At 29.9% G+C, this 25,171-nt stretch overlaps 2 protein-coding genes across 2 annotated transcripts in view; one reads left to right on the plus strand and one right to left on the minus strand.

Annotated features, from left to right (window-relative positions):
• Nucleotides 1-4,484: 4,484 nt before the first annotated feature.
• LOC127734662 (biotin--protein ligase-like) overlaps nucleotides 4,485-25,171 on the minus strand; it is a 60,222-nt gene continuing 39,535 nt past the window's right edge. Inside the window, exons 10-12 of the mRNA XM_052244653.1 lie at nucleotides 15,667-15,781; nucleotides 11,949-12,162; nucleotides 4,485-7,266 (exon numbers count right to left, since the gene is read on the minus strand). Coding sequence (XP_052100613.1) covers nucleotides 7,101-7,266; nucleotides 11,949-12,162; nucleotides 15,667-15,781 — 495 coding nt within the window. The 3' untranslated portion in view covers nucleotides 4,485-7,100. The remainder of the gene's footprint in view (nucleotides 7,267-11,948; nucleotides 12,163-15,666; nucleotides 15,782-25,171) is intronic.
• Nucleotides 18,508-20,217, plus strand: LOC127734663 (syntaxin-3-like). The gene has a single exon (XM_052244654.1). The coding sequence runs from the start codon at nucleotides 18,940-18,942 to the stop codon at nucleotides 19,804-19,806; it is 867 nt and encodes a 288-aa protein (XP_052100614.1). The 5' UTR covers nucleotides 18,508-18,939; the 3' UTR covers nucleotides 19,807-20,217.

Genomic DNA, 25,171 nt, shown 5'->3' on the forward strand with positions numbered 1-25,171 from the left:
TTGCTGACTGTTTTTTTTTCACAAAATAAGGCATACTTCATACAGATTTTGGCAAGAAGAATGAAAAAGATAGCATTATCTTTAAACTTCAAGTACTGCAATAAAGATGAAATAGTCTCATAAAATAATTCAAATGTTTGTGACTATGTTGATTGAATCTGTTCCCTTTTGAATTCAGTGTTTAGCAGCTAGACAGCTATCTCCAAAGTGTTCTTATAAATCCGAACTTAATCATAAACGAACAATAACGTCAGTGTCTAATCAAGAGTAGGTTTTTTCTGATAGACATGAATATATTTAGTGTAAAATACAATCTCTATGGCAAAAGACAAGGACTCTTCCATTTACATTTAATTTTAATATGTAGAACTTGTAGTATAAGAAAAAATAGCTTAAAGGCAATATCCGTATTATAATAAAAAAAACAACATTAGTTTATCACTCTGGGGCTAAAACAGTTTAATGATAGTTCATACACAGACAATAAATTATAAATATCCTAACCAATTTTTAAACAGCACTCATATAGCAATATTTTCATTAACACAGATATAAACTCCTACATGACTTGTGATCAGTTTGAAGAAACCAGAAATTCTGCTAATAAATTTCCGTACATTAATGAGTTACACTAATTGAAAAGGAAAAATCAAATCTTAATAGGCCAATAAGGAAATAAATCATTCTACACAATTAGTTTGATTCCTTCATTTAATACTTTATTTTTTGTTTGTTTTTGTTCCTCCTATTTATTTTTGCAATAAAATGTTATTTTCATTTTCATGTTTTTTTATTTTATTATGAAAATAATACAGAATTTTCATGTAAAAAGTTTTATCAAATTACAGGCAACAGTACTTTATCTGTGTTCAAAATAAATCTCATAAATCCTTTAAGAAGATACAAATCAAGGATAGAAAAAATTAGGGAATCATAAGAACTACAATAGGAGGGAGACTTGGTGCATCGACAGGATGAGTAACTCTTTTGTCTGAAATTTTTTAACTGCGATAATGATATGGAAATTTTATGAAAACTTCAAGTAAATCCCAAAAATATTCGTTTAAAAAAAATTGCACCAATTGTGTCATTACAGATGTATTTGTGTCGTCATAAATGTAAGTGAATTTTGTTTAAACCTGATTTTTTGCATAATTTTGCAAAAAATTTAAGACAGTTTTCTAGAAAATTAAAAGTTGTGCCACCCTCGACATAAAAAAATGTATTCTGAAATATTCTATATGTACCCTATTCTTTACTTTTCACCCAAAATTTCAGTTGGGGAGGGGTGGTGCCACATATAAAATCATGAAAAAAGGTAGAAAAAGTTGACGCATGCCTAAAGAAATGGATCTTCAATGAAATCTATACCTATTTCAGGCAAATACATTTACAAATATGAAGCTGATATACAATTATTTTTATTAACTTTTCAAAAATAATGTTGCCACTGGATGTTAAGCAACCAACAATCTATCAATCAATCAAAAATAATATATTTAGCAATACATACACATAAAGTCTACTCAAACAATTGAATTTCAAAAACCACACTTATAGGGCTGTTTATTGTGGTTACTGGCTATACTCTTTTACACTCAGTCAAAATGTCATAATTATTAAGTCATAAATAAACATTAATAAAGGTTTTTTTCACCTACAATTTTTTTTTTCTTTTTCTCAGAGACAGTCACCATGAAAATATTTGGCAAATAAGGATATAAAACATAGGTGCTCTAAAGGTCACATATTCTAGCTACCAACATCAATCAATAAGCAATTCTATATTTTTTGTCATGGATAATCAAAGTACATGAGGAAGATGGATTAATTATATAATACATTAAATGTTTAAAAACAAATAAAAAGGTAAAAATAAACTTATAATTTACATTTTAGAATCCATTAGGCTATATATAGGCTCATGCCATTAATTGTTGTTTCATTGACATTTTTCTTATATGTTTTTACTTCTAATTGACATTCATGCTAGATCTCATTTTATTCAGGAGTGTTTAATAAGCCAAAAATATCTGGATATGCCATTTGATAAACTCAGAATAGAAACCAGGATTAAAATTGTGTACAAAACACGCCTATTTCGTCTACATAAGACTCGTCAGTGATGCTCCAATCAAAAAGGTGTTATTAATAATTCGATATCAAAACAGATAAGACAACTGTTTTCTTAGTGGTATTTGAATTACATACCAATTAGAATGGGTTGTACAAAAATAGAATAAACAAAAATACAAAATTCTTATGCAATTTGTTAAATTGTCCAAAAGCACTGCCAATAGCAGGTAAATACAATACTAACTTCATAAACATTTTCAGATACAAAATGTATGTTTTTTTAACAATTTTCCATCAGTATCACTAATGTACATATTGACAACAATCATCATATGTACATCAATCCTACCATAATGGTGTGAGGAGTATATGATATTATAAGTATCTACTAATAAATCTATACAACATTCAGACAATGTCAACAGCTACACTCTACATTGTTTAGGAAATTCTCCCCTTAGTCATACTCATACCTTAAGATAGGTTAAAGTCCCTTCTACTACATCAATTAGCTATGGGTTTTTTTTTATTTTTTAAAGCATGCTTTATGTTTCTGAAGAGCACTAGATTAAGACTTGTATCAAATGGAATTCTTTTAATTCTGTTGCCTTTTCTACAGCATGAGTAAGTCTTTTGGGGATATTTTTTGTTTGCTTCGTTACTGTTAAATAAAATTTTCTATGCAGTGATACTTACTCATAAGAGAGAGGCGAAAGATACCAAAGGACATTCCAACCCATAAGTCGAAAAATAAACTGACAACGTCATGGCTAAAAAAGAAAAAGACCAACAGACAAACAATAGTTCACAAAACACAACATAGAAAACTAAAGATTGAGCAACACGAACCCCACCAAAAACTGGGGGTGATCTTAGGTGCTCCGGAAGGGTAAAACTCACAAATAAAAGTTTTATCACAAATTAAAAGATGCAATCTTATCTAAATGGGCAATCTAAATCTAATTGGATATAATACCAATTCACTGTGATTGATTTTCTTTTATGGTTGGTGGTACACCCCTGGCACTCATGGGTTAATGATACAGCAATCTTATCTAATGGGATATAATACCGATTCACTGTGATTGATATTATTTTATGGTCGGTGGTACACCCCTGGCACTCCTGGGTTAATGATACAAACTGTTATTGGACAAGAATTTTATGAACCACAATAAAATGAAAACACTTGCAGTATAGTTGCAGTTAACAAAATCATCATAGACAAATACACAATGTCTATTTCAATACAATATCATATCATTATTACTACATATCAGTGTTCTGCTTTCTTGAATATCATAACCTTTTTTAATACTTTGTAACTTAACTATATCTCCTTTCTTTAGAATAAACTCTGTTATACCATTATATATATATGTACTACTTGTCTCTTTGCTTACAATATATAAGTATATTCTAGCATATTAATGCATAATATTAAGTTATCTTTTCTTCTTAGAACCCAATACCTGTTCTGCAGTGCAAAATGTAATTCATGCATATATTTAACATATCAACAAAACCTTAATCTGAAATAGATCCCTACTAAGATGGTCTTCATAAACATAGATCACTGCTTTCATCCGGTTATTTTAATTGTTCTGAAGAACTTTCCTTTCCATGTAGTCCTCACCATAGACCATTGTGTAGCTCAGTCTTCAGTTTTCTGTTTTGTGTTTTGTATACTGGTGTTTGTATTTTGGTCGTTTTTCGTTTTTTTTGCCATGGCGTTGTCAGTTCATGTTTGACTTATGAGTTTGATTATCCCTTTGGTATCTTTCGCCTCTCTTTTTTATCATTCATAAGTTCATGTTAACTTTGCTGTAGGAGTAACTCTATCAGAAAGAACTACTGTTGAAGTCTCACTGATGTATACCAAATATGTTTTATTCATTAGTAGTATATACTAGCATTATAGTGCATTTTCTTATCTTACTTTTCCTCATCTTTCCTATTGGATCAAGATTTTTACAAAATAGTGTTGTTTATTGGATAAGGAATCAGTCATCTGAGTTTTTATAACTCTTTTTAAAATACTAAGAAAATAGTACTTTGAATTAAAAAGTTATTCACAGACAATTTAACTTATTGGATTATTAAACACATTTCCATTACTAATATTGGATACTTTCATATCTTTTTCAAAGATAGATAGGACCTGCAGTTTATTCCCTCAATAGTATTGCTTCAATCTTATCTAATTTACCATATCCACATTGCAAAATATAGATTATATCATGATTAAAGTACACGAGGATTACGATTTTCAAAATATTTAAATTTGGAAATTATTTAGGTACCAAATTTTTCATTTTTTGCTGGCAGCAATATTAATAATATACAATGCATTTTTTCAAAATCCTACTCAGGAAACATGTAACTGGCTAACAGAAAAAATAATGAAATATTGTGCATAACATCTTTAATAACTTGGCTTCCATGTAATACAAAAAGAACAAAAAATCCATACCTGGATAAAACTCATTTGTTTTGCTTAGATTTCTCACAATTCACAACCATCTATTTGAATTACAACTGTCATGATTGTTACAATTAGGAATAAAATTTACCTACAGTGTATATATAAGCATAGGTAAAAGTAATATTTGTTCACATCATTAATTGTATTAAAAACATTTAGCATGTATATTGATACTTCAGACATAACAAAGGATTTCTCATACACTGTATAAAAACCAATATTAGTTTTTGAAATCCAGAAAAAATAAAACCTCAACTTGTCAAAATTATAATGATACTTCTACTTAGTCAGAATTTGAGCATTTGAAAAATGAAGTAAAAAAGAAGAGTCAACAAAAACAAATATGTATGGCACTTTAATTAATCAACACAAATTGGAAAAACATTACACAATTTATATAATTTGAATTATATATAATAATAATATTAAATTAATTATATGTAATATAAATTTTCAAAGCAGGAGAAAACCATCACTGACAGCATTATTTAGCACTATTTTGTGTATTGTACAATTATACTATTATAATTTTTGGAATTATGTCAGAATGTTACATCTAGCTATTTCAAATTTCAATTAAAATCTTACTCAATATGTAAATGAATGAATGCTAACCCAAAATTTATTTATTGTCAAATCCCTGTTTTAATTTGTATATTTTCCTTTGTGCTAATTTACCACCTACCAATCACTTGAACATGAACAAATCCATATACTGTATATGGGCTGAGACAGTAGGTTGAGACAGTTGTTTGACCATAATGGTATTATATTATACATGGCTTTCGTCTGTTTATTTTTTAAGGTGACTCCCAAACATAAACAGCATTAGGGCTTCACAGTCATGAACTATTTGTTGATTATCATAAACAATATTTATAATTTGCATAAGTAATAATTATTGTTTATCAAATCTCTGCTTGGTACAAATTTTATTTGTTGACAATACTAGTTTTTGCTTTGTTCAGAATATTATTCATTGATAAACCTATATTCTTCTTTAAATATATATTACAAATCTGTGAATAGCTTATGTCTGCTTTATATATATAATTTTCATTCTTAATCAAAGTTTCTGCCTTGATCAAACATTATTCAATGTCAAACAGGTTTTCTGCTTTAATAAAATTTATTGTTGGCTTAAAACAATTATTATTCATGTCAAACCAAGTTTCTGCTTTTTACAAAATTATTTACTGTCAAATCAGCTTTTTGCTTTTGAATGAATATTGTTAATTGTCCTTATTTTTCTTTGGAATTGGCAAGTTTTGCATAGACAACAATACATTTAACATATGTTTTTCTAATCCTAAGAATGCTGAAATTCAACTGAAAAGCATAATAAAATGTTTCACAGTTTTGAAGTATATATCTATACAAATAAAGAGTCTTGCATGTGCAAGTCAAATTTCAAATCGCATACTGGTCACAAATAAAAACATGGAAAATTTTATTTGATTATGTCATATTTAGAAAATTATTTTTTATGTTATAATGTTTACATCAACAGAAAAAAAATCACATATCCATAATAATTTATATTTTTTATTTCTTCAAAACTTCAGTTACATTTTGGATTCTATGTGAATTGAAGTAGTCTGAGTTTGATCTGTAATCTGCATTGATATTTCATTCACACTTACATATTTTTCTCCTGAGCATATCATGATCTTGCTTGTCAAAGATCACAATTGTTGAATAGTATCCAACTGACTTGACTATAGATTTCATGTTGTAAAATGGAATGTTTATATGATCATGAATTATAAAAAATATCTAAAATCTTACACACTTCAAAAGGTGAAAAATTAAACTACTTGAGTACTTTGGTACACTACCACATGTTTGTAAAATGCAAATACCCTATAAGAGGTAATTATCAAAGGTTTTTATTGAACACACTTACTGCAATATCAAAAAAAAAACACAGTTTATTAGTACAAAAGTAGCAAATTATAATGGAAAAATCAACAAAATACACAAACAACAGCCATTAAATAACTACAAATAAAAAAAATGCTACTAAGTAAACTCTTATCTTATGTGAATTTTCCATACTAACAGTATTTATCATATCTGTAAAAGTTAGGATGTCATATAATTTTTACATATTAAATACTGTAAATTCAGAAATTATTGCGAAGTTTTAATTAATGTAAATAATGTAACTACTTGAGTGTCGCAATAATAAGAACTCGCATTCTGATATCAAATACATATATCTGTATGTAGCTTTTCTTAAATTCGCAATAATTGAATAATTAAACTCCCATTTTTGTTCATTCTTCAAAAATCCCAAAAATAAATGTACACAATAATTCCTGAATTTACAGTTTACCATAGTCATATCTTTCATTGTCATTTTCTGCATAACAGTACATATTATGCTTACCGGGTATTTACTATTATGCATACTTAAAATTCATTATACAAAAATGTCTCTCTAGTTCTCAGTAATCAATTTGTCTTTATCTATTTTTATTTTCAACATAATGATATCCAGCAACCACACAAATAGAATTCAAAGTTTACAACATATCTATTTCATCTTAATGAGGTTGTGCATCATATCAAAGCTGTTTCCATCATCATGTACTATGATTGTCTTTTTATTTTCATCAATTGTCTTTAGATATCCAAATTCATCTAGACCAACTATTGTCACCTCCTTCCCTTTTTCCATCTGTAATCGCACCTTAGTGTTGCTGAAATAACAAACAAAAGTAGATTTATAGAGAATATCATATTGCTTTTTCAATATCACATCCGTATCAACCCGAGACACCAATATAATCCCAAGAGCTCACTCGAGGGATTACATCGGTGGAGGGTTGATACGGTGTGTGATATTGAATAAGCCATATCATATACACTTTATTATATACATATACCTCACGTAGATGTTTTTTTATGTGACATGACGTCATACAGATAAAGAGGTTTGAAATGACGTCATACAGATTACAGGTTTGACATGACGTCATACAGATTAGGGGTTTGATAAAGCTTTTGCAACAGTGACTGCAATCGATGACGTGACGTCATACAGATTAAAGGTGTGATAAAGCCTTTGCAACCGTGCTGATATCGATATCATCATGGGTAGCTGATACAGCACGCTTGACAATGATTGTATTACATATACAATTTATCTGTATTTACTACTAAGTATATAATAAATATTTATATCACACCTTGTTAGACAATTCATTTAGGGTAAATTCAGAAATGTTGGCTGTGTTCTGCATTTTTGCAAAGTTCACCATGGTAAAGGTTTTGCCAAAAACAAAACTCAAAGCATTTTGAAAGTATTATTTGTAAGCAACATCTCCCAAAATCGTAATAATTATTCAATTTTACACTTTTGCCCACTGTCTAACAGTTGCAATTATTAAAGCATGGAAAAGTTTCAGGTCTGCAGCACCTCTTAATCAATGCAAAGTACAAGTAACTTAGAAAACAAAGATGGAAACCTCTGATATTGATTCAAAAGTTTCTCCATTAAATGATTTTCAAATCTGTCAAAAAAAAACATGATTTGATGACCCCTTTATTTTCTCTTAAAAAAAAAGAACATGCCAATGATCTTGAATATCTTGCTTCAATTTTCGACTATCAAATATTTAGTCTGATTACTTTTCAAGGTTGATCTCAGTTTATGACTTTTTATGTAACACTGTGAAACTTGGTATTATTCACTGTCTTTCACATTATCAATAAGTTAACGATATCTAATATTTCTAAATCCGTAAACAAGAAAGGCTTTCATAAAACGCTGAATAAGATTCTGTGGTTTGCACAATCTGAAATTCACCACCATAAACTTTTATTACTGGGTAACAGACAGATTAATAATACATAAGAGATACTAGTGTGCATTAAGTACGTTTAGACTAAGGAATTGATTAAATGGTAGTTTTATTTAAATTATACCAAAAATTAAGCTATTTAAAAAAAATAAAAGAACAGAGTTCCAATGTCCCCCACAGTGCACATATTTTATCTATCCAAGGTACAAGGGCAATAACTAAAAAAAGCACTTTTTTTTTCTTTAAAACTTTTTATTAATATCTTAAGAGAAATGAAGGCTTCAGAGCAAATGCAATGTGATTTCCATTATAATTTATATTTCCAAGGGGCATAATTAGTTAAAAATATTTGATCAGAACATATTTTTGAAAGTGTCACAGACATTGCTGATATAAACCTATGATATAAGTTTCATAAAATTCTGGCAAGAATTGATCACATGAGAGCGATGACATTGCAATTTTCCATATAATCAATATTTTCAAAGGGCATAACTCTTTTAAAAATAACTGATCAGCACTGATTTTTGAACTCTTCAGGAACATTGATGATATAAACATTTTATATGGATTTCATAAAAAACTGGCAAGAATTGTACACATTAGAGCGCTCATAAGGCAATTTTCCATATAATTAATATTTCCAAGGGGCATAACTCTTTTAAAAATTATTGATTGGCACTGATTTTCATACCCTTCCAAGACATTGCTAATATAAACCTATGATATAAGTTTCATAAAAATCTGGCAAGAACTGTACAAATGAGAGCACTAACAATGCAATTTTCAATACAATTAATGTTTCCAAGGGGCATAACTCTTTTAAAAATAATTGATCAGCACTGATTTTTCGAACTCTTCCAAGACATTGCTAATATAAACCTATGATATAAGTTTCATAAAAATCTGGCAAGAATTGTACACATGAGAGCGCTAAGGATGCAATTTTCCATAAAATTAATGTATCCAAGGGGCATAACTCTTTTAAAAATAATTGATCGGCACTGATTTTCGAGCTTGTCCAAGACATTGCTGATATAAACCTATGATATAAGTTTCATAAAAATCTGGCAAGAACTGTACACGTGAGAGCGCTAACAATGCAATTCTCCGTATAATTTGTTTTTCCAAGGGCATAACTCTTTTAAAAATAATTGATCGGCACTGATTTTCAAACTCATCCAAGACATTGCTAATATAAACCTATGATATAAGTTTCATAAAAATCTGGCAAGAACTGTACAAATGAGAGCGCTAACAATGCAATTTTCAATACAATTAATGTTTCCAAGGGGCATAACTCTTTTAAAAATAATTGATCAGCACTGATTTTTCGAACTCTTCCAAGACATTGCTAATATAAACCTATGATATAAGTTTCATAAAAATCTGGCAAGAATTGTACACATGAGAGCGCTAAGGATGCAATTTTCCATAAAATTAATGTATCCAAGGGGCATAACTCTTTTAAAAATAATTGATCGGCACTGATTTTCGAGCTTGTCCAAGACATTGCTGATATAAACCTATGATATAAGTTTCATAAAAATCTGGCAAGAACTGTACACGTGAGAGCGCTAACAAGACGGAAGGACGGACGGATGCCCGGTAATTCCATGTACCCCGCAAAGCATTTATTACACAAGGGAATAAAACTGGGCAAAGATTTTAATTGAGTAATAAAATAACTGATGATTTATGACAGATATTGTAGTTTTTACAACAAAAGGAAAATTGAGTTCTTTATGTCGATTTCAGTCTATAAAATCATAGTAAAATATATAGATCAGCCTCCACACATAATGAATTGTATTATCAATCAGTTATTAAATTTGGTAAAAGTGCATGGTGTGGTATGAAAATCATTTGTAAATTCAGAAAAATCTGGATATTTAAGAGAATATTTCATCAAAATAACTGCAGGTATGGTTAACAATATTTATCATGTGGGATTTGCTAAATATATGAAGTTAAGCCATAATTGTGATTCTAAAAATGAAAGGAATAAATCTGCAATAAAAGGGGCATAGTTAGTTCCCATTGGAATACCAATCCCTTATAGTTTAAATTATCCTCAAAACAAAAATTTTTGCATGAAATAAACAAACTTATGGCTTGAAAACTGTCAAAGACAGATTAGTGTGTCAATATACATCATAGATTCTACAATTTAGGACCTATGTGATGACCTTTCAAGAATATTGGGTGCAAAACAAGAATAGCTGAGGTTAATTTTCTACACCATTTACGTAAACACACAGATCAAATGACAAAAAATTACTTTGACTTATAACAGCAATGTTTCATGTTGGTTACTAAAATGAGATAAGTGATCTTTGAAATTCACACCTATATCAAACCCCCCGAAAATACATAAAATGGTTGGCGTTCTCATCATGATCAGTTAGCAGTTACATATATGGAAAACTGTGGGTAGTATAATCTCTACTTTCCCTATTGAATTTCTCTAGCAAAATGTCAAAATTTGCTAATGGATTGAGCTCATTATCAGAAGTGTAAATTCTAAGCGATCAGTTTACTTCAATACTTAGTGAGATAAGAAGTAAAGTGTCACAACTTGAGAACCTGAAAACCAATCAACGCATTTATTTTCAAATTTGAAAGTTCAATAAGCAGTCACTGAACCATAAAAATGAAGTTAAGGAAAAAGGACATATGATTGCCGAAAACTTTGTAACATAAAAAAATCATTATAAAAGGTATAAAGCATCCAGGTCTTCTACTTTCTAAAATAAAAAGTTTGATATAAAAAAAATAGCTTTATGCGCTGTCATCGCTACAGAATTAGCAAACCTATATGTCACATGTTGCAGGCAAGAAAAAAAATGTTTCATATGCATCAAAAAATGTTTGGTGAACAATAAAACATTGCTACCCAGAGTGACAGTCCTGTATTAATCCATGTGCCAATACAGCTTTATTCTGTATTACCCATAGGCAGAAAAGCTGTATGAATATCAGCAAGCAAGCTCATCAGTATTACAAATGCCAATTTAACTCTATTAGGGAAGATTTAATCATATCATTTAATAAAGTAAGCTATAACAGGCCCAATAATTATGTTGTTTTTTTAACAAAATGGAGGTCAAGTGTGGTTTTTACAATTTCAACTTATGCTGTTCAGAAGTTATGTCCCTTAATTGCTTTAACAATGACAATCTAGAGATTTCAATCCCTCACAAATAAGCTTCAAAAATTTTAAGCTCACATAGAATGTGACATGTCCTTTTTTTATCAGTTGATAACCATCATTGTTGTAAGTAATCAAAAATTATTTTACACTTTTTAGGTAGAGATTATTTCATTATGCCTCTACTTTAGTGAAGTTGTTAGTACTAAACATTTCAATATGAAAACTTTTGCTACCTATTTTTTTTTCTTTCATTTTGGTGCAGAACTTAACATACATATAACAGATTTAGATTGCCTGAATCTTTTCGAATTTCTTCAGTTCCTTTACTTCTCCCAAGAACAACTTTTGGACAGATTTATGGGTAATATTTCCTATCAACAGAATTTTACAGCTGAGTACCATATTAAATAAAAGTTTATCTTACCTATGTAACCATCTTTTGTAATAAGATTTACAGAAACTGTCATAACCTTCGTGTTGGAACTGGTCAATGAGTTCCTCCATGACAGTGACTGTCCTGGCTATAGACTGTTCTACTGATATTTCTGGTAATTTTGTTTTCTTGTCATTGTTGTAACTATTTATCACATCATTGACACAGATTGTTGGATTTTTGTTGCTAACATTATATCCACAACCTGAAAATTATAAAAAAAGATTACTGTAAATTAAAAAATTATTGCGAGGTTTTTATTAGTGCGAATAATGCAACTGTGTGAATATCGCTATAAAAAGAACTTGCATTCAGATATCTGATACATATATCTGTATGCAGATTTTCCTGAAATTGCAATAATTAATCTTTCATTTTTGTCCATTTTTCAAAAATGGCAATAATAAATGCACACAATAATTTCTGAATTTACAGTAATTGAAATTTGTTTAATCTACTGTAAATTAAAAAATTATCATGATTATTGTGAGGTTTTTTATAAACTCCTTGAGTATCGCAATAGTAAGAACTCGCATTTTGATATCTGATACATACATCTGTATGAGTGTATGTAGCTTTTCCCAAAATCGCAATAATTAAACTTGCATTTTTGTTAATTCTTCAAAAATCGCAATAATAAATGCATGCAATAATTTCTGAATTTACTGTACTTTCATACAACTCAGTGGTCTGAAAGTAGCATGCTTGCCTCAAACAAGACTAAATCCCTAAAGGTCATCAAAAAGACTAAAATATGCTGCTTTTCTTTTAAGAAATCAACATTAAAGAAATAGAGTATATAACGGTCAACTCAGGGTCAAAATAAGGTGTTGGGATAATGTATCAATTCAAACTGAATTCTTTTGAATTAACAAGTTAGACTCAGCTTGTCAATCTAGTACACAACAACCTCATGGGGTGTTGTGGAAGATTGCTCATCTTAAAGGAAGGAGGTTGTGAGTTTGATCCCCAGCAACATCAAACAAAAGACTCTAAAATTGCTATATTTGCTGCTTCTCTGTCAAGCAGTGGCAAATTTGAATGGGGGCAAAGACTGGTCGAGTGGGAGTCAGAATAATATGTCTTCCAGGGTACAATTACTTTGAGAGTCCAGCATGTTAAAAATCTGAGTTACTGGTAGTGTGTTATTGTCCTGAAATGCATGTACTGGTAGTATTACTGTTGGAAATTAGAAGCAACCAATCAATGGACCATCTAGTACAAAGCATGGTTGATTTTCATGTCAACATGGTCTCATCCTGATTATGGTTGAATTATTGTCTGCTGAATATTTAGCATCTACTAGAACACACCCGCGACATCGCAGGTCCCTGACTAATTTAAAGAACCTATACCTTATTTTCAGCCCGGATTTTTAGTATTCGTATTGTCATCTGATTACATCATGCTGATTATAAGGTGCACAGTATCCTCTGCTTTCAAAATTGATCTGTTTGAACCCATCGACCCGGAACTTGTTAATTATTGGTAATATTAATTATGTGGAAAACAATAGGGCCTGGAATGGTGTAATTTTAAAATCAACACCATTGTCCTATATCAGTTATATATAAAGTTGAATTCTTTGATTCATCGTTTTTACGTTATGCCGGCTTCCAAATTGGACGTCGTAATTTTAGTTGTATAGATACATCAAATTCTTTAGGCTTACTTTCAGTGTGTCAATTTTCAGTTTTACTGTAGGGTATAACCAGAATTCCACGAATAAAGTAAGGACCTTCCAAGAATAACTAACACTCTTTTTTTCATGCCAGTAGAAAGAATGAAATTTGCCAGTTTTGCAAATGACAGGAGTCAAACAGCTATACCACAGTGGTGGTAAAATGCAGTGATCTGAACTGATCAGTCATCACTCATCTACTATATTTATCTGACCACTCAGTCCTCTTTTTATATATTTCACTGACCACATAGTCCTCTATTTATATATTTTACTAACCACTAAGGCCTCTATTTATATATTTCTCTCACCACTCAGTTCTCTATTTATATATTTCTCTCACCACTCAGTTCTCTATTTATATATTTCTTTCACCACTAAGTCCTCTATTTATATATTTCTCTCACCACAGAGTTCTCTACTGTATTTAAATGACCCTTCAGTCGTCTATTTCCATATTTCAAAGATCACATTTTTACTGTTGGTTAGATTTATTAAGCATAGACATTCATCCACAATTTGGACAATTTATTGTCACCAAAAACAAAATTAAATAACGTTTTGGTGAAAAAAAGTGTTTCTATAAATACAAAATAAGATGGGACTAAAATGTATCCTTTTGTCAAGTTGTTCATATAATTATTTTTTCAGTGGAAAAGATATAATCTGCAAATGACAGAAATATCTACTTTTAAGTGAAAAACAACAAAAAACTAATGATGTGACAAGAACATTCACATTCTTAGGTCAAAAGGGTTTCACAACACGGATATTCCCCTACATATCTCATTGTCAAAAACTTATTGCAGGTCCGACCTTGATTAAATTTTTACTGTTTAACTCATAAATGTGTACAGTTTTTTATGGTTATGAATTATTTTTATGACATGTCATTACTGAGAAATCATCATGCACATACAAATATTCATACACAAATATTCAAATTAATTTTCATTTTGTCCTATATAGCTATTTTTTTGTCATGCAGAAATTCATATTTGTCTTTAAAAAGTGATGACCTAAAAATATCTTTCATAATCACTACAAGAAACTGTAGATATTTCTGTATTTAAAGGTAAAAATTTCATTCAGTTCTGTCAAGAAATAACTTAATGAGAATTTTTATTAAAAATGTATTTTATATGAAATATATAGCAGAATTTTCAAATGGTGAAAAAATTTGACCTCTGACTGTAGCTTTATCTTTCACCACGTTAGATGATTCTAATACATACTTCTGTTCCATCAATATCTGATATATGACTGTGATAGGAAGAGCCCCAAGAAAAGACTGAATGAATTTTATTTTATTTGATCAATATATATGTTCATTAAAGGGGCATTAGCTACGATTTAGACAAAAATTTAAAATAAGATTCTTTTTGTTTCAATTCAAGTGGAATTTTGAAATAATAGTTTAGTTATATGCAGTTAGTTTGGCCAATAATTTGTCAAAATCAGCTCAAAAACATCTCTGATGTATTATTGACTTGCAAGTGAATAAATCGACCTCATGTGAATCCATATTTATGTGGACTTCAATTTAACCTCTTATCTGGAAATGGGTTACACATGTACTAGGCGTTCAGCTATTGATAGGAAAAGAATGTCAACATTGAAAGTGAAACAAGGGTGAACCATTTGGTTGACTGATTCTATCCACAAAAAATCATTCTTATACAGGTAAAAACAATGATTAACATAAATCTTTAACCTTCAACATGAAATCAAACAGACCTAGAAAAATCCAATTGCATGTTGTCGCTATCTATTTATATTTATATTCATGTTTATATCGAGTTTATATGACCGTCAGCATGGTTAATTGGATGGCATCTAGACAAAAATACACACAAAAGGCTGATATATATTATCGAGTCCATGCATTGTTAATTGTTTATTTTAGACTTTTTGTAATTTGGAAAGTTGTTTTAGTATGAAATGATTAAATATGAGAATTTGAGTCAAATCAGTGAACATGAATTTGACATCCAATGCCCCTTTAAATAATTTTTTCAATGATCTTACCAATAAGGGCGTGTAGATTTCCATTCATAGTTGTAGATTTAACAATAACTCCTCCTAATTTCATTTTATCACTGTAGTAGATATCGTTAGGCCATTTCAACCTCAAATCTATATCCTGAAAAATAAACAAAAAAGTTTTTAATTAGTTGTTATGTTGCCCTTTCATTGAAATATACCCACATCTCCTAGTATTTCTAACATAAATCATGCAAAATAAAACATAAAATAGGTTTACACCGATCCACTTCATTTTAACTTTGGTAGATAGTTGTCTCATTGGCAATCATACCACATCTCCTTATTCTTATATTGCTAATCAATCTATATTTACTTCATATTGATAAAAATACAGGGCAGAAAATCTGGGGAAAAGGGCAATTAAAACATATAAAATATAACACTCTTGGATTTGGAAAAAAGGGAATTGGAATATTAAGTACAACACCCTTGGATTTGCTCATTATTGAAGGTTGTACAGTTAGTGTCCTAAAGACATTTACATCCACACCACTTGGACTCTGGTGGACAGTTGTCTTACATTGGCAATCATACCATGTCTCCTTATTTTATATAAGAATGGTTTACATGAGGCGAATAATAGTTATTTGTTCACAGAACCAGATGCTTGATTGATGGTATTGTTATACTCTTGGACATGACTAGCACAGATTTTTATCAGAGCAGGGTATGAATATTTGAAGCAATATACTAACTAAATCAATATTGGCACTAAACTTTATAAAGCCACTCCACCCTGGAACAAACATATGTAAAAGAGAGGCAAAAGATACCAAAGGGATATTCAAACTCACAAAACGAAAATTAACTGACATTGCCATGGGAAAAAACAAAAACAAAAACGACCAAAAGACAAACAACAGTATATAAAATACAACATAGAAAACTAAAGAATGAGCAACACGAACCCCATTAAAAACAGGGGGTGATCTCAGGTGCCTTTGAAGGATAAGCAAATCCAGATCTGCATGTGTAAGTTTCACATGTTTTTATACTTAGCATGGGAAAATGTGCAAAATATATTTATCTTTTTCTTGCAAAAGTGCAATATGAAATAAATAATAAATATCTGTTCTATTTCTTAAAGAGTACTCTTATTCCTTCACATTTTTTGTTTTGTTTTTGAAGATAATTATATCCCACTCACAAGTTTTAAAATAAAAATTGTTTATGTAACTGCTTGAACATCAATATATCTGACAGAAAATTATCTAAAATAGAATTTAAATGGGAACCGAATATTTCCTTGTAATACCATAGTACAACAATAGGGCAGTTTTCCCAGCACTCCTGTTACTTGTAAACAATGGCTACAGATTTATAAAATTAGTATCATTATTGTAATTTATCATAACTATTATATTGTCTAAAATAAAATAATTGTATAGAGATTGTGAAGAGCTAATATGCACTTTTATTTATTGTCAAATATTCAATAATTATTGATAAAATTGGCATGAAAAACAAAAGAAATTTTGGTATGTGGGCATGAAACAGAAATGTAGTTGCACATAAAAACAATATTTCTAAAACACTGTAATAATAAACTCAGATTCTGATATTTTATTTTTTTTTTAACGACTAGTTTTAGATTAATGTTTCCTTAAAAATCTTTACACTTTAATTAAAAGCAATAAGTTGGATTTAATGGAAAATATGATGAAAACAAAGAGAGAAATGATACTGAATGAAATTATCTCCCCTTGAATTGCATAACTTGGTTTCTCATGTCTGCTCTTTGCAAGCTGACATATTTTTTGTTTATGTTTTTTACTATTTTTTACTAAGCTCTTTCAATAATGACGAATATCATCAAGGAAAGTCATATACTTTCTACAGAATGGGTGCCACCAGTGGTGCAGAAAACTGCATACAAATCCTGACCATTTAAGTTATTGACCCTTGGTTTTTCTGGTAGGCTTCTTTTTGCTCCAAACTTTTTTTGTGTGTGCTTTTGTAAACTATTGTCTGTTGGTTTTTTCTTCCTTTTTGGCATGGTAATGTATGTCTTTCTTTAACTTATTGTTTTTAATTGCCTTACTTTTTATCTTCTCCCCCTTTTTTATCTTTATTTGCATAGTAAAACATGGTTTACATGGATTACGATTTTATTGTGTGCTTGTACGGGCTTATCAATATTTTCATTTGTAGTTTTGTTCATGAAGAAACTGAAGTATATGTAGAAATACCTCTGCAACCAACAGGTTAAAACTACTTATTGTACATTTCATTACTAATTCAACAAATTTTAATCAAACCAACTGTCGACTTATTAAAAACACTTAAATATTTTTCAAAATAATTTGGATTTGCCTAATTATTTTTTAGAGAAAAACCCCTAAATTAAGGAGAGACAGTAAAAATTTTCAAGGAAAGCATCCTAAATGTCATGCAATGCTTATCAATAAGTTCCTTATTGGTGGCCTCTCAGGTAAAAATAACAGAGAAAATCAATACACACACCTGTACAGTAAAACCTGTTTGTTCTGATATATTCAGCTTAGGTTAATTTTACATAAAACTTCTAATTTATTTATAATAAAAGGATATTTACATTTAGTCAGTAATTGTAATCTTTAAATATAGGATCCAATACAATATATAAAATAATTTATCTTTCCACATCCTGAATCTTACAACTAATTTATTTCGTACTGTCACATTTTGTGTAATTTACGTCATATGTAAATAACAGAAATATTTCAATAATGAATTCCCCTAAAACACTTAAAAACAACTAAGATTTCAAATTAAATGTCATCATACTGACTGGTCAAATGTTGACTAAATATTTAAAAATACCAGTTTTTAAGAGATAACCCATTTTGTTTTCACTGTAGCACCATGAATCAATTATTTGTAAACAATCAGGTATCATGAGTAATGGAAATAATTCTGAATCACAAAATTTAATTTAAACATCATATATATATAAATCTTCTCTCACACCACTGAATACTTTAACATTTTCCTGAGGTGATACATTATAGAATAATAATACGTGATAGAAAGGATACTAAGTAGAAAGTTACCTGTTTGGTAGTACAGGTATTGATGTAGTTAATTAGTGGATGACAGATTTGGATTACATGTTATTGTAAAAATCATTAACACTAAAAATTTGTGAAGAAAGTTACAAAAATTTGAGTTTTCATAAGGAGAATTAGTGTCTGGATATAACTAGGTTATTACAGGTAGTTTCAAGTATCTACCATAAATATTCTGAGTCTGTGACTATCAGGAAATCAATACAAAATGGTGGTTAAAGACAGGACTTTGGAAATGCAAAAGAAACGTGAAGAACTTGGGAGAAACAGCAAGAGATTTTCATTCAAGAAGAAAAATACACCAATGGATATCTTAATGAAGAAAGTGAAGTGTATAGAAAATGACCTTATTGAGATACAAAGCCATGTAACTGAAGTCACAAAACTTCAAAATAATCTCTATTGTTCTCCATTTGTCACACAGACCGAATTAAAAAACATGGAAAAATTATCTGATCATATTTTAACCAAATCTGTGAAAATACGTAAAGAAATTGAAGCTTTATCTAACAACAATAATGAAATATCAGAACCTGACGCATATCAGAAAGTATGTGTGAATCAAATTGAGAGATTGTCTCATCAGCTTCGCGAGATTATGAATACTTTCAGATCAAATCAGGCAGATTATATAGACAAAACTAGGACAAGATTCCAGAGGAAGGTGGAGATTGTCTCCAAGGAGGATAACCCCGATATTGACATGAACCAAGTAGACTTCCAAACTCATTCAGTTTTTACCGATAATATCATAATTCAAATGCAAACAGCCAAATCTGATCTACAAGAGTTGGAAGATAGGGAGAAAGAACTCCATCAGTTAGAAAATCAAATCCATGAAGTTAATCAATTATTCAAGGAGATGAATGTTTTAGTTGGTGAACAAGGAGACATGTTAAATAATATCGAAAAAAATGTAGAGGACGCTGTTGTACATGTGACAAAAACAAATAAAGTATTAAGGCAGGCCAAAGAGTACAAGTCAAAAGCAAGAAAAAAGAAATTTATATGTGCCGCTATCTTAGGTGCTGTGATAGTTATAACAGTTGTTGTTCTTATCATAGTATTTGCTTAGTGAAGTTTCTACCTTAGTGGTGCATTCTTTGTTTATGATATTTGTCACTGTTAAATCATTTCCCATATACATGTATTTTTTGTAAATTGATTATTTTTGTAGTAAAATATCTATATGTTTTAAAAAATTAGTTGATTTGCATTCAACAATCCTTTCAGAATTTTACATCAATGACCTGTTAAATGCAGACTTGGCCTAAAGTCCAATGACATATTTAATGCAGACTTGGCCTGAAGTCTGAACTATTTATCAACAGATCTTTTTATCAATAAACCCAACAGGAATATCCAATAATATGAACAAAGCTGACAATGACCAGATGCAAATGATAAGATCTTTATTTAGCCTAAAGTAAAATTTTAAACTGAATCAATAAATATTTCATCCACAAAACCTAGATAAAAACTTTCAAAAGGGCAGTCAGATTTTTCATCAATAAAGGATCAAATATTTAGCACTATGCATGACTTCAGCAAGATGCTGGTATATCAGGAATGACCATGATTCTGCATCAATAATAGAATAACCCTACTGAATTAATTTCTTATTCTTCAGCAACTTTTGTTTATCAAAAACCCCTAGAGAATTCAAACAAGTATCATTGAACAGAAGGTGTTTTATCTGTCTAGTTTTAATGTTTAGTTAAGAGTGATGAAAACTTTATTTATAATATCCCTCAATTTAAATTTTTTTTTAGTACACCTTAAAAATTTTAATTCCATTTTTGATAATATTCATTCCTAAATTATTTATGAAAATAAGTTGCAATTAGCTTTATTATTTACTTTCAAATCATGAAGCACATTCAACATTTTCAGAGCTAAAAGCTAACATCACATGACTTTTGTATTTTTTCCCTAGTCACAACTTCTACCTCTGAGAAAACAAGTTGCACTGTGAGCTCTTGCTTATTATTGATATATTCTGTAAACAGGAAGTTAATGAATAATGGATGTGAAAATACATCACATGGAATAGCATTCTCACATGAATCCGATACCAAATTTCAGAAAGCTCTGATCCACATTCAGTGAATCACAGTTTCTGAGGAATAAGTGAGGAAAATGTTTATACATGGTCATTATGTTCAAGCATATATAAGAATTGAGTACACAGGAAAATGTTGTGGAATGGATCTTACAAAGCAGGGGCATAAATATGACAAAGCTTAAAACACATAAACCAAGGAATTATTTGAATCTTGGATAATTTTGAATTTTTGAAAATTGATCAGAATTGTATAATACAAACTAACCCAACTAAATAGGGTTAGCCATGGCGCATGGCTAAGGTTCAGGTTACTTTCACTAATATTTCAGTATGAACTCATTAACCCCCCTTAGCCATGCATGCATGGCTAACCCTCCTAAATTGGGTTAGTATTCATCATACATTTTTATCAATTTTCCAGAATTCAAGATTATTCCAGATTCAAATAATTCCTTGTTATAATGAGATATGGTAATTTTACCTCTAATCACTTTACATCGAGAGACTAATAAGTTTCTTAAAATGAAAAAAAAGATATCTTGATAAAACCTTATCTAAATATACATGCCTAGTTAACATATGACAGAACAAACAAAATTAATTCTTTGAACTTCATGTGTGCAGTTGTCCATAAGTCCATAAATATATATAAATCCATAAAAACTATATATATATATACATTTTTATGAAATAATTATATGTTCTACAAATAGTATGTTATAAAACTATAATATATAACTATACATAACAGAAGTATATGTTCTACAAATAGTATGTTATAAAACTATAATATATAACTATACATAACAGAAGCACGTCTAAGAAATCTAAATCTGAACACATAAAAGATCATATTATATGACCAATGTCCTTAGAAGGCCCAACAAATGAGACCTTCCAAAAAAAGGTTTGGCATTACATCCATATACAATGTAAAGTATAATCTTGCAATACTCGTACAGTATTTAAAATCTACAAACTTCAAAAATATTTGAGAAGAGCATGATTTAGTCACTTATAAAATGCACATTGAGTTTTCCCATATAAGTGTTTAACAGATTAGTACCTTTATATTTGTAATTAAAGATATAAGCTTTTCTGATATTTTGAAAGTGCATCCTCTTCCCAGAGTGCTTTTATTCAATATAATATAAAACATGTAAAATAAAAAATAAAACAAACAGACACAAGAAAAAAGACTTTCTCAGATGTAACTGCATCACAATTCTCAAAATCAAACTTAAGACTAAATAATTTCCACATTGTTAACATAGCTACCACAGAGGAAAAAAATTGCCCAGGGATTCTCCTAACCTTGGCTAACCAACAGTTCTGGGAGGCTAATGCCCAATATAAATATACCAGTATGTAAAAAATAAATACATATCATAAATTTTATACCATATGTCTATGTCTATTTTTGTAACTGAGACCTTAACCTTTGACCTATTGACTTCAAATTCAATAGGCTTTGCCCCTATCCTAAAATAAAATGCTTCGCTGGGGCGCAGCTTGATACGACCGCAGAGGTCGAACCCTGAACAGTTGGGGCAAGTATGGACACAAAATTCAAGCTTGATACAGCTATGACTTTGGATTGTCATTAAATATTTGACACAGCATAGGTTTCTGACACAGGATGAATGTGGTGTAAGAACTGGAAAAAATTTAATTTACCTATTATGGTGGAATACCATAAACTAAATTGTTTGTTAATTTCAATATATCAAAGAATATGTAGAATTCAATGTTTGATGTAATGTAATAAAGTTGAAATTTGGACCGTTTTTGTTCAATGTGGACCAATTTGGTAACATGTATAAATAATCAAAAATCTAAATACATGGGAGCCCATTTAAATACATCATAAAGGTATTAAAATAGAAAGTGACATCATAGTCATGGCTAAAAATAAACAAAAATCCTTAATCAGCAACATTTAAAGTAATATCTAAAAATAAAATTCCTTTGTAACCATAAAAGCCCATTTAAATACATCATAAAGATATTAAAATAGAAAATGACATCATAGTCATGGCTAAATATAGCAAAAAACCCTTAATCAGCATCATTTAACAGTAATATCTAAAAGTGGAAATTACATCATAAAGGTATTAAAATAGAAAATGACATCATATTCATGGCTAAAAATAAACAAAATCCTTAATCAGCATCAGCAACATTTTATAGTAATATCTAAAAATAAAATTCCTTTGTAACCATAAAAGCCCATTTAAATACATCATAACAGATATTAAAATAGAAAATGACATCATAGTCATGGCTAAACATAGCAAAAACCTTAATCAGCATTATTTAACAGTAATATCTAAAAATAAAAATTTCTTTGCAACCATAAAAGTAAAATAGAAAATGACATCATAATCATAGCTAAAAATAAACAAAAATTTTTTTATTGGCAAATTTTAAATGGAGTTTATTATACTAAAATAATAAATTTGCAACCATAAACATGATAAAACCCCATTTAAACACATCATAAAAGTATTAAATAATTCAACTACATCATAAGGCTATAAAAATAGAAAATGACTTCATAGTCAAGGCTAAAGGTAAACAAAAAACCTTCATCAGCAAAATTTTATATTGGCAAATTTCCAATGAAGTTTATTACACTAAAATTGTTGGCAAATTTCCAATGCATTTATTAACAATAAAGTTATTGGCAAATTTCCAATTTACATAATTTAAAAGCAGTGTAGATGAGATATTTAAATGAGTTTGAATTACCAACCTTACACTGCTTTTAAATAATGTTCTTTACTCAATTATTTGTCTATTAAAATGGAAACCCTTGTTTTTTAACCTTTTTTCCCCTTATTCCTTAAACATTAGAGCCATAACCACCCCCCACCCCCACCCCCCCCCCCCCCCCCTCAAAGCCAATTATTACTTTCCAATGTAACCTAAATTTCCAATATACATAATTTTAAATTTCAATTCCTCATGATATATAACCGTATCATTATTATTTTCTTTCATATATAAATCTGAAACAACCATCTTTAAATGGAAAATTTTAAAGAAAAAAAAAAGGAAAAAAAAAAAATCCTACCCCCCACACATTTTTTCAACCCCCTTTTGATTCATCATCCCCCACCTCAATCACAACCTTCAATTTGTGGTATGGTACATTGCAATACAATTTCACAGAGATCCATACACTTGAACACAAGTTTTTGTTGCAAACTAAAACAATCCTTATTTTCGACCAATATTTGGCCCCTTATTCATAAATGTTTGAGCAATTAACCCCAAAACTCAATTCCTACTTTCTCTTCGTGATAAAAAATAACTAACTTAAAATGTAAATTTTAAATAAAAAAAAAAGGAAAAAAAAAAATTACCCCTTTTTTGACCCCCGCCCCCCTTATGATTCATCACCCCCACCCCCCTTTCCCCCCAAACCAAGCTCAATAACAGCCTTGCCTTTGTGGTATGGTACCTTGTAATACAATTTTAGAGAGATCCATACACTTGAACACAAGTTATTGTCTAGAAACTAAAAAATGCTTATTTTAAACCCCTTTTTAGGCCCCTTATTACTAAACGTTTTGGGCAATTACCACAACACTCAATTCCAGCTTTCCCTTTGTGAAATGGAACCTTGTAGTAAAATTTCAGAAAGATCCATACACTTACACACAAGTTATTGTCATGAAACTAGAAAAATGCGTGTTTTTTGCCCCCTTTTGGCCCCTTATTCCTAAAATTTTGAGGCAATTAACCCCAAAATCAATCCCAGCATTGACCCTTTGTGATATGGAATCTTGTGGTACAATGTCAAAGAGATCCATATGCTAACACACAAGTTATGTCTGGAAGTTACAAAAATGCTTATTTTCGGCCCCTTTTTGGCCCCTAATTCCTTAACTGTTGGTACCATAACCCCCAAAATCAATCCCCACCTTCCTATTGTGGTATTGAACCTTATGGTAAAATTTCATAGAGATCCATTCACTTAAACTAAAGTTAGAGTGCGAAAACCATTGTGTATTTGGACGACGACGACAACGACGACGACGACGACGACGCCAACGTCATACCAATATACGACCTCAAAATTTTTTTGCGGTCGTATAAAAATGACAGTGATCCCAAACTTAGACCTATTAACTCAAAAATTAAATGGCTTCTCCCCCTTACCTATATCTTCAACTGGTATAAGTTTTATTCCAATTAAGAAAGTGAAACTGATGATTTCATCTGAAAGCATTTGTTTCAGAACCACAGAGGGACAGACTAAAAAAGACAGACAAAGCAAAGCCAATATGGCCCAGAAATATTTTTTCGAGGAGCTTAACTAGAGGCTCTAAAGAGCCTGTGTCGCTCACCTTGGTCTATGTGCATATTA

The sequence above is a fragment of the Mytilus californianus genome, unplaced genomic scaffold, assembly GCF_021869535.1.
Source record: "Mytilus californianus isolate M0D057914Y unplaced genomic scaffold, xbMytCali1.0.p SCAF_3, whole genome shotgun sequence".
Classification (NCBI taxonomy): Eukaryota; Metazoa; Mollusca; class Bivalvia; order Mytilida; family Mytilidae; genus Mytilus; species Mytilus californianus.

Coding starts and splice junctions, on each gene's coding strand:
- LOC127734663 (XM_052244654.1), top strand. CDS start 18,940: ATGGTGGTTAAAGACAGGACTTTGGAAATGCAAAAGAAACGTGAAGAA.